An 11950-nucleotide genomic window follows, 5' to 3' on the forward strand; every position below is an offset into this window, starting at 1 on the left:
CAACCATGCATTTTTTTGTCTTTTCACCTCATAGAGGCTGTGCACTGCCAAAGTGTGGCAGGTGACTCTATCATCATGAGGGGTTTCTTGCATTGTGCGGGATGACAGCTCTGACAGTTTTTCCCTTTCCCTCAATTTAGCCTTGATGGCTCTTGTGAATTCTGTTAAACATATCTTTTCTGAGTTTGGTAGAAATTACATTTCTTTACCCATAGCAGTAGCCCATTTGACTCACTCAGCAGTCCCCTATGACGGTGATCAGGCTTGGCTGTTGGTGTCACTGAGTTGCTGTGTTGTGGCCAACCTCTTGTGTTTCAACACTGTCCGTGTCTTCTCATCTTCATCCCTAAACATAGGTATTTATTGCAACTTTCTTGGTGAATCTGGTCTGTGTACCCCCATGCTTGCCACATAAGCTTCCACTTCTTCCTCCAGTTTGGACAACAGCTTCTCCCCATGTTCCTGTAGAAGCACACCTCCTAACCCATAGCTGCTGGCATCTGCCCTTAACACAGTGGGTTGTGCTGCAGCATAGAAGGCCAGTTCTAGAGCAGAGGTCACCATTCCCTTCACTTTTTTAAAAAGCTGTCACTTGGCTGTGTCCCCATGTCCACACAGAGTCTAACCAAAACAGGTTGTTCAGTGGATGCAGGACCATGGACTTTTTTGGTATCTGCACAGATAATTGATGTAAGATATCTCTCAGATTGTTGGTGTTCTGAGGCGCTTCTTGTCTTTTATCACCTGACATTTGTCTGGATCTGGACTGACACCTTGTGCACTGATCTTATGCTCAAAGAAGACCAGGCTGCTTTGGTGGAGATGGCATTTTTCTTTTTTTCAGTTTTATCCCTGACTTACTCAGAATTCTGAACAGCTCTGCCAGACAATTGTCATGAACCTCTCTGTACCTGCCATAAACCAAGATGTCATCCATATAATATGTCACTCCTTCCGAATCACCCAGTAGATCTGTCGTTTTTTCTTGAATTCCTCAAACTCTTTGTCATGTTTCTTCAAATCATTCCAGAGCAATGTGTTCAGTGTGGCAAGCCACGTTATCCTACTGAAAGAGCCATGAAGGAGTGTGTATGGTCCGCAATGATGTTTAGATAGGTGGCACATGTCAAACTGATGTCCATGTACTTGGACCCAGCATTTCCCAGCAGAACGTTGCCCAGAGCATCATGCTCCCTCTACTGGCTTGTCTCCCAGCCATCTATGTGATGTAAAAAAAAAAAATGAGCGACCCTCAAAGTCCAGTTCCGACACTCACTTGCTTATTGCAGGCGCTTTCGACAGTGGAAAGGGTTAGCATGGGTACTGGTTCTGACTGGAGCTACAGAGCCCCATATGCAGCAGTTTATTCAGACTTTAGAAAGGGATGTTTATTTGGTTTAAATGCCTTCATTACAAGTCACTTAGCCACTCTCTGATAAGAGATAACAAAATGTCGTTTTAACTAAGATACTAGTTGAAAAAATGTTTCTCCTGCAAACCTAATCACATTAAAACCAGTTCAGTCTTGCCAAGTTAAGTGCAATTCTAAGGAATGGCATTTTATGCTACTTTCTATGAAACTAATTATTAATTATGTTTCTGTAGTACCTTACAGTATTGAGCTTTCTTAAAGTAACATAAATCAAAACAATTTAAAGAACAAGAGAAAGAAAATGAACTTTATATGGCATTTTCATTGTTCATTTTTACAGTTATTTAAACCAATTATAAATTATATTTAGCCCTGAACTGAAAACATACATACCCATGCATGCAAATCAACTGATACAATCTTGGTTGACAGCAGCGTACACTTATTCACTTTGTCTGTGATAACTGTTTTGTCTCTCTTTTGATTGACTGTGGTTATATGACCTGGAATATAGAAGGCATAATAAAAACAGTAATACATTTGTCTCACTTAGTGCCAAACAATCTGCACTTGTAACAAATCTGCTGTAGAAATGATGAAAATACACATGGTGTCATTCAATTACATTTCAAAGACTTCATATTTGTCAAATGTTTAATTAGTATGGTGCAACCATAAACAGATATAGACTGTTTCAGTTCAGTCAAAATTAATTAACTTTTTAGAGTCACTGTCAGTTAACAATCAATTTACATCCATAATAAAAGTCGCACTCCGCACATACTCTGATGTCCAGTCAGACACAGATGTTTTAATAGTGTATTGGGTGTTTTCCAAGGTGCAGCCCAGAAGATCCATGACTAAGCTGCCGCTGCAGGCTAACTTCTACCCCATGACGAGCATGGCCTACCTGGAGGACTCAAGCAGAAGACTAACCCTGCTCACAGCGCAGTCTTTAGGTGCTACCAGTCTCAAAAGTGGTGAGACATGTTCTTTAGCCCATATATTTGCAAATTACATTAAGACAGTTATGTGGAACATAATTTGGAAAGGAATGGAAGCGCCAATTTCTTCATTTGATTGGTGCATTTCATTCTGGATCGCTCTAGGCCAAAGCAGAGGAAGTCATTTTGTCAACTGAATGTCTCAATAATATGCCCTAAATGTTTCTGATGAAGTGAAAAATGAAGGAGAAAATATATTTGTATACAACACTTAAAACAATTAGGGTACTGGAATATACAGATAAGCATGACTACTAGTTTGTGAATTATTTTAATTCACTTGCTGTTCTGCACCACGTTAAATATTTGCTTTATTTCTAATGCTCTTTTGAAAAAAGTTCACACTATGATGCAGACTGCACATCATATATGCATTAAAGATAATGAAAATGGATTGTCAGGTTTACATAGCTCCACCACTTGCATCATCATGTGTACAAGCTAAAAATAAGGCCCTAAATTATCGGTGGTAATCGTTGCCTTTAATTCCACTATCGGATTCATAATGATACTTATTTTTTCTATTTATCAGTAAACAGTGATCACCTGCTGATCTATGGTGCACCTCTAGATATTATGTATGCACTCTTTAGGTCAGCTGGAGGTGATCATGGACCGACGATTAAACCAGGATGACAACCGTGGCCTGGGCCAGGGAGTGTTAGACAACAAGATCACTGCCAACTCCTTTCGCCTGCTGCTGGAGCTCTTTAACTCTGCCGAAGGGGTGACACCAGCAACCAAAAAATGTCTTCTACAGCTATTTAGTGTTACTGTTGTCTATCAATCTAGACCACTATTAACATCAATACCTATGACATCCTTCCAGGATCCTCAACAAATCATCGCATAAATGCTTGCATCACTGCTTTTGCAAAAATGTTTCAGCTTGCACATCAATAGTACATTTCCTAATTGTTCCCCTGATGTTGTAGGCCCAGAGAGAAAACACTGCTCCATTCAGCTACCCATCTCTATTGAGCCACATCTCCTACATGTACCTCAACCACCCGTTTATGCCCATGATGACCAGTTTGGACTCAACTGTACTGGCCCTCGCCCCTTACAGCCCTCTGAGCTCCCCTTTCCCTTGTGACATCCACCTGGTCAACCTGCGCACCATACAGTCTCAGGTGGGTTCTCCCTGAAGTCTACTAGAATGTTACAGTGTAGCATTCAGCTAAACAAAATTTGTAAAAGAAAAAAAAAAAACAGTTTAAATCCGTTGAGCACTTTAAGCATTTGGAAGTTTTTAGTTATTATTTGTTCTTGGCCATATGCATGCTTAAGGAATCTTAAGATGTTGTTAATAATAATAATAATAATAATCATCATCATTATTATTATTATTATTATTATTATTATATGGTGCCTGTCTTAACACTTAACAACCACACACTGAGGGTGATTCTCTCCAAAGTGATTCCCTGTTGTTTTATGTGGAAGTGATTTTTGAATGACTGAAAGAGCTTGTGGCAATCACAAGCACCAATGTTAGTGACATTTTGACCATAGACTCACAAAACTGTCAGACAAACACTGCCTATGGTTACAATATGGTTTAGTGGCTTCCCTGCTTTAGACGTTGCAAATAGTAGGTGTTTTTTTGATGAGCTAGACCTGGTTTTCCAAAATTCTCATTGTTAAGATCATCTTATCAATAGAAGTAGAGAAAGTGTTCACTGTGATGCTTGCATCACCATTTAAGAATAATCATTGTGCTAATATGCTTTCAGCAAACCCAGTTCTGATTAGTTGAATCAGGTGTGTTGGGAATGATGTAAACATTAACATGTGTAGGACAGTGATCCTTCAGGACCAAAGTTGGGAAGCACTAAGCTAATCAGAATTACTTTATTTTACCAAGAATCGTACACAAACAATTTGTCTTGGGGACTGCAAGGCTTGCACGGAATCTGCGCCCACAGGACTCCAACAAGAACTCTGCAGAATTCTGAACATTGTACAGTGTCACAGAATCATTCACAAAGTTAAGAGACCGTAAAAAAAAAACAGCCCGTGTGACCACTGTGAAGACAACACTGAACTAGTTGCACTTGTGTGTGTGTAGCTGAAAAAAATAAGTTTTAGTTATGTTCTTGAGATATTAAACAGCACTCTATATAAAACGAAGCCTCTATTACATTGTTTTCATGCCGCTTTACCACTTTACTGATAAACAGTGCACGATGTACATGTTAAACATGAAATGCTGAATTCATGTCAGAATTCAATACAATCTGTTTTGAAATGTAATAAAGACAGGGCTGCATTACTTTCCATTGTTCAGTACTTTAAACAATGTTAGATCAATGTAACAAATCTTCTCATTTTGGCACGCATATCATGCTGATATTGGTGATATAGGAGTGGTAATAGCTAAAAGAATAATATTGAGTGGAAATCTGTCTCCCCATCTAGTGTCCAAGATGGTTAGAGGAAATGGTTTCTGCTTTACAATGGGAGAGGATAAGGTACTATAGAACTGGACCCTAGAGTAAATTTGAGAGTGTGGGGGCCTTTTCCTCAACTAGATTTTAGCAAGTACTGTTGATCACAGAGGTCTTATAATTCTTAATTCAGTGAAAGTCTAAATGCTTCAGTATAGTCTGGGTTTTTTTCCCTCTTTCTCATGTATACAGTTTCTTCGTGAAGTGTGTATATTTGAAAATCCTGAAAATAAGTATTTTTAAAAAACAATATGGTTGCAATAATGAGTGGGCCCCATTATAGTTGGAGTGAAACCAACAGAGTCTATGATAGATACAAATACCTTACTAAGTGGATCCTGAGATTTGTCAAGGTGAAAATTAAAATGTCCGCAAATTATTACTGTATTTGTTATTAAACGTGATAGAAAGTCAGCAAATTCTTTCTGATTAATGCCTAAAGCATTTGTAGAAATGGTTGCTGTGTCTTCACCTCAGCTGTTTAAATTATACAATCATGTACATAATTGTAGCCTGTGGGGGTGTCTTTATTTAGAGCAAAGTATTCTTCAGGTCTAATCCACGCTTCTGTGATGCTTAGAGCATCAAATCATTATTAATGATTTAATTAACAATGAAAACTTACATTCACGGCTATCATATGTTAAGTTCTAGTTTAGACCAAAGGTGCCATCATTGCAAATTGGTTGAACTAGATATTAATTATATTATTGTTAAGTGACTACAAGAGGTTGCCTGGGGAGTCAACAGAGTCACTAGGCTGAACTTTTGTTTTTAACTCTTCTCAGGAATGTGAAAATATTGCTAAATGAAAAGCAACACCGGAAATCACCTGGATGTGTCTGCACAGTTTGCGAGGCTAACCCATCTCTTCACTTCCGGTCAAAGTTACACATACCTTTACAGAGCGATATAAACAAGCTGTGCACAGTGGTATTGAAGGAGTTAACAAAACTAAGTTTTACTTGTCAGTTTACATATACGTTACGTCAGTGTAAAGTTGTCTCCAAACAGTGATATTTTAAATGAAGAAAAAAAAAAAAAACTAAAAATGTTATTTATAAATATATAAATCACATTTACTTTAATTTCTCGAAAATGAAATGTCTGTTGTTGATTTTTTTTTCATATTATTATATTGAATTAAAAGATGTACACTGACTTACCAAAAGTCATGGGACAGGAACTAGTATTGTGTACGACCCCCTCTAGCCTGGTGAAGTGCAGCAACTTGATGTGGCATCAATTCCAGTGTGCAAAAGACATTTGGAGGGATGTTGAGCCATGCTGTCTGGATAGCCACCCACAGCTCCATGGTGTTTGTGCACATCCTATAAATGCTTGATTGGGTTCATGTCGGGCAAACATGCATGCTACACCGTTCATTGGAACTCTCCAAAATGCTCCTTGAACCAATTCTGGGACAACTTGGGCTCAATGGCACGGTGCATTATCCTGCTGGAATATCCCATCATTGTGGGGGTACACAAAGTCCATGAAGGGCTACAAATCGTCACCAAGCAGTGAAACGTAGTGGTCACCGGTCAACAACGTGTTTAGGCAGACCAGTGGACCCAAGCTATGTTATAAGAACACATCCCACACCGGTATGGGAACAAACACTGCCTGTGCTGTGCCGTTTTGACAACTGGCGTCAATGGCTTCATGGCGTCAGTGGCCACATACAAACCCTGCCATCAGCCTGAAACAATAGGTACTCTGTCTCATTGGACCATGCCACATGTTGCCAGTCTTCTGTGGTCCAGTTAGCAACCTCACAAGCCCAGGTGAGGCACTGTGTCCGATGTCGTGGTGTTAACAGATGCACTCTGGTCGGTCTTCTGCTCCCATGTCCCATAGTAGCTAACTTGCACTGACCGGATATGCTTATGGGGCCTCCTGCATTGAATGTGATTGTGATTTCTGCCAGAGTTGCCTGTCTGCTCACACGGACATTCTAGCCAGACGTTGCCAGTCACGATCATTAACGACCCTGTGGGCGGCCACTGCACTGTGGGTGGTAACGCCTCCTATGACGTATTCCTGGTGACACTGTGGACCTAGGAATATTTAATGGCCGCACAACTTCGGAAATGGAATGTCCCATCCATCTGGCACCCACCATCACGCCTCGTTCGATCTTCGATAATTCACGTCTCCTTGCCATGAGCACACTGGCCAGTGTTAAACCTCACTCACAAGATAACACCTCACAACTTATACGAGTGTGGGTGTTCCCAAGCTGTCCCCTAAGGTAACACCACTTCACTGCTATCCAATGACTTTTGGCATGTCAGTGTATATTGATTGATTAATTTTTATTGTTTGCTTAAAAAGCTATAAATACAGTGCTGTAATATGGTAGCAAATCAGAACTGTTACACTAGTGACACTGCGTAACATCAGTGACAGCACAAGTGCTTTTTTGGAACAGAAAACCTTAGCTCAAACATGAATACTATTACACACCCAGTTCCAAAAAGTTGGGCCAGTATGTGAAATGCATGAAATGGATATAAAATTGGATATAAAAGGAGCATCCAGGAAAGTCATGGTCCTTTACAAGAAAGGATGGGTTGAGGTTTGCCACTTTGCCAAAAAATGCACAGCAAATATGTCAACAGTTTAGTCCAACAGTAGTCCAACAACATTCCTTAATGAGCATTTTCAGGGTTTTTAGGTATTTCACCCTTTATGGTGCATAATATTATCAAAAGATTAAAAATTTTCTGTGCATAAAAAGCAAGGCCCAAAACCACAACTGAACTGAATGGTGTGATGCCTGCATTGATCTGTGATGGATATCACTGCATGGGCTAAGGAATACTTTGACAAATCATTCTTAATAAACACTATTCCCTCTTAACCACGTCTAAAATTGTAAATAAATCCTCATGCACGTAAAAATGAATAGGCTTGAAAATCTTTTTTCAGTTTCTCCTGAATGCAATCCTAAGTCTTACCAGCTAATGCTGATATCAGTCAAAAGATATGCAAAAGAAAATATTCAGTGTTTCATTTTAGTTTGTTTACAGTCACACTAATCCCAGTGACTGTATTTGAACTGTGGTTAAGTAACAGGATAAGGTCTTTTAGGGACGACATGCAGCCAATAACTAACACAGAGGGTTCAATAATCTCAGTGGGGTTGTGTGTATTTTGCAGGAGGAAGAGGGAGGTCCATCTGAGCATGCTGCTTTAATACTGCACAGAAAAGGCTTTGACTGTAGCATCTCCACTAAGGACACTGGCCTACTGTGCAGAACCACACGTGGCAAGGTAATGCTGCACAGGTGACCATACAAGTGCAAATGCACATACACAAAAACCTAATCATACATCAACTTCAACTGTGTCCATATGCTAAGAATACACATAAAACTGTTGTACAGCTCACTGTACTTGAGTAAATGCTTTGACCCTTGATGCAAATGTATAGGTCAGTTTTCATCAAGCCTGCTTTAATGTGGCACAAAGAGACCTTCCAAAGGAAGCTTCTTCTCGTTGTGGATTATTTGTCAAGAATGTGTCCAAACCATCAAGTCCCAGAAAGGTTTCTCATGCAGTTGTACTACGCACAATTAAAACCATGACTCTCAACATTCTAAACAAACTGATATTCCTTTGGTGTGACAGGCTGTGCTTGAGGAAAATTCCAGTAAGAGATGTAGCATCATGTCTTTTATCCTAAAATGGTACTTTTGTAGTAATTGTAATGTTCTGTAATTTTATAAAGTTAGTCAATTCGGTGTTTCAGTCTCATTAAAGTAGCAAAAGAACCCCATGAATTCATTTCTAACTAAGGAAGACAGAACAGTTTAATAAGTAAAGAATAAGGCTAGATTATAAAAAGCCAACAGTCTACTTTACATTGCCTATATTAACAATGAGAAAAGCTGTTGGTTTCATGAATTGCACTACAATATGCATAAGGACATATTCATCAAAGTTGTGTAGAAACTTTAAATATTTGTTTGTACTTTGAAAAAAGAATCGGCCTATATCTCTGCATGAGACTTACTTGGCTAGACTACTGCACACTGTGCATTACTAAAAGTAAAACTAACTGAAAATTCAAACCCAATTCTAAAACAAAATTTTGACAGTAAGTAAAATGCAAATAAAAACAGGAAGCAGTGATTTGTAAATCCACTTTAAACTGTACCCAAATAAAACCAAGATAATAATTATCTAACCAAATAATTTTTGTTTTACCTTGACAGCTTCATTTTGAAATATGTGCTCATTCTGAAATTAATGCCTGCAACATTTTCCAGAAAGGGGCAATTTAGGACTAGAAATGTTGTTAAATGTATCTTATGCAAAAACATTTTAAACAGGTGATGGAAAGGTCTAGTCCTTTATGGGCAAGGATGGGTCAAGGCTTGCCACTTTTTTATGCAAGCAAATAATGCAGAGAAACAGAGAAACATTCTTCAATAAGCGATTGCAAGGATGTTGCGTGTTTCACCCTCTGTTGCATAATATCATCACTGCCAGTGACCTTCAATCCCTCAGACAACATTGCTTTAAAAACCAGCATGCTTGGATGAATATCACCACATGGGCTCAAATACTTTCACAAACAAACTGTTGTCAATAAATGTTGATTGTTGCTGTGGCTACAAATGCAATTTAAGACTGTACTATGCACATTGGAAGTCATATGTAAACAACGTCCAGAAATGTTGCCAACTTCTCTAGTCTTGAGCTCATCTGAAATGGACTGGTGTACAGTGGAAATTTGTATTGTGGTGTGATGAGTCAACCTTTCAGATTGTTTAAGAAATAGTTGTTTAAGAAAAAGTTGTGTTCCATGAGACAGAGAAGAAAAGAACCATCCAATCCAAAGCATCATTAACACTGAAAGATACATACACTGAAAGATATTTGAGAAAGTCTTTTTCGAGGAAGTCCATGGTTATTTCAACATAACGCCAAGAACCATTCTGCACATCTGATAACAACATCATTACTGTGTAAACAGAGAGTGCAGATGCTTGACTCGCCTCTCTGTCTCCCTTTCAAAGAGTCTGGCACATTATGAAGCACTGAATATAACAACAAAGGCCATACAGTTGTGCAGCTGAAGACAAATAATGGAAGAATCGCTAAAAATTCTATATTGAATACTGGAAACCATCAATTATTGAGTTTTTGTACAGTTTCTGTTCAGTTTAATACAGTTCAAACAGAATTCGCTATTCACTGCTTTCTGTTTTAGTTAGCATTTCATATACTGTCCAAACGTTTTTGGGTTGGGTTTGTAAAAGTAACACAAGCTTGTATTACCAGGAGCCATGCAGCATGACTGAGTGTTTCTGTAACACTGTGTGACACATACTGTGGTTCCCACTTCTGATTTCAAATGCACTTACCATAGATGTGCTGTCATAGAAGAGAAAAAAGCAACCCAAAAAAATTCTTGAAGATGACTTGAAGATGATCATACAAATACGCCAAAGATGAAACTGATGAGTAGTGAATAGTGCAACTGCTTAATGATCAGATTTGACCATATGCAACTTTGATGAATAAGCACCATTGTGAATATCTAATGCACACATCATTAATCATTTGCTTGAATACCCAGACATTCAATTCTGGAGGCTTACCAACATTATATGCTCTTTATATTTAGATTCACTTAGAGCAACTCCTGACAGAACTGAAAGTTATCAGCCTCATTCCTGTCTCGCTGTCTTTGATGCACCAATCCCCAAGAGGACCAGCGGAACAGGAGATCAACCTTAAACCAATGGAAATCTGCACATATCGTGTCCAGCTGACATAAGTCATGACTAGAATGAACTTCGTCGCTTAGGACGGATTGTTCCTTCACTTAGTAATCTGTGTGGGCCGTGCTGTCACCTTCAATTGAGAATGCTATAAGTAAAAAGGGAGCTTCAGTTACTAAAATGACCCTAGGAATCTGCTCAGTGTTGTCTAATGGAGTATGGTAAACAAAGATTAGGTTTTAATGGGGGGATTTGATGAAGCATTTCAGGCATGATTCCAGTTTATCATTTTATGTTTATTTTTCTTTCTCCAAAAAACTGTCTGTTTGATCTTCATCCATGTGATTAAGTGATAATTATTTATTTATTGTTGTTTTGTGGTAGTGATTTCTGACTGGGACTTTGTGGAAAAGTGCAATATGGGTTTTCTATGTTTTTTTTTTCCCAGCCCACTCAGGTTTTGTCTTCCTTTAAAATAGCTTGCAGTCCCCAGTTGTAATTAGTTGTTTATTTGTTAAACATAGAGTCTCTAAGATATGCAGATGAAGCCATTAGTCATGGTTGTGTACTTGGACTGTGGAAGAAATATAAATCTTCAGTTGAAAAGGAAAACTACACTGATCAGAAAATATAAAGTAAGAACTATTTTTTTCCTCAAACATTTTACAATTTTTGTAACTCGATATAGTGAAATACAACTGGTAAGATAATTCTATGTTGATTACAGTTGTTATGTGGGTGACTAGTGTTCTTTTTTACTAGTATAAACACATGACACACTCTCAATGATTATCAGAATGGAGAGAATACATACATGAAATTAGACAAACTAATGGTAAAATGATATGATGATAAGAGAGGTAAATATATATATATATATATATATATATATATATATATATATATATATATATATATAATGTGTGTGTGTGTGTGTGTGTGTGTGTGTGTGTATCTTATATATGCAAACCTTTTAGGCTATATGTCATTAAACTTACTGTATAATCCAGTTCCAGTCTCCTGTCTAAAACCTCTCTTAAACCCAATATAAATGGAGCCTGAGGGATTTGGAAATATTCTACATTAAACATTATAATAGACGATAATGCTCATTTGGCAAAAAGAGGCTACATAAATTGTTACATTCAGAGATGCCAATAATTTCAAAAAGCAACTGTTTTTGTGTTTTCTACATGATGTTAAAACAGTAAGATTAAATATTTATGCCATGGTGTGAAAATGGTGCATAGAAAACATTATCCAGAAATTTAGAATAACTGAGCTTCTCTGTGTTTCAGGCTACTGTAAATGGCTGTTTGTAATTTACTGTGTTGAAACATTTTTTAAATTATTTTGCACTCATAATTTTTAGTGTATATAAAATCT

General features: G+C 38.0%; 1 protein-coding gene across 2 annotated transcripts in view; it reads left to right on the forward strand.

The window, feature by feature from the left end:
• man2a1 (mannosidase, alpha, class 2A, member 1) overlaps positions 1-11274 on the forward strand; it is a 91260-nt gene extending 79986 nt beyond the window's left edge. For both annotated transcript variants that reach the window (XM_036580301.1, XM_036580302.1), the window contains 5 exons: positions 2211-2352; positions 2970-3103; positions 3312-3509; positions 7992-8105; positions 10468-11274. In XM_036580301.1, the coding sequence (XP_036436194.1) occupies positions 2211-2352; positions 2970-3103; positions 3312-3509; positions 7992-8105; positions 10468-10620 (741 nt within the window). In that variant the 3' untranslated portion in view covers positions 10621-11274. The remainder of the gene's footprint in view (positions 1-2210; positions 2353-2969; positions 3104-3311; positions 3510-7991; positions 8106-10467) is intronic.
• The last annotated feature ends 676 nt before the right edge of the window (positions 11275-11950 follow it).

This window comes from Colossoma macropomum, unplaced genomic scaffold (genome assembly GCF_904425465.1).
Source record: "Colossoma macropomum unplaced genomic scaffold, Colossoma_macropomum, whole genome shotgun sequence".
NCBI lineage: Eukaryota > Metazoa > Chordata > Actinopteri > Characiformes > Serrasalmidae > Colossoma > Colossoma macropomum.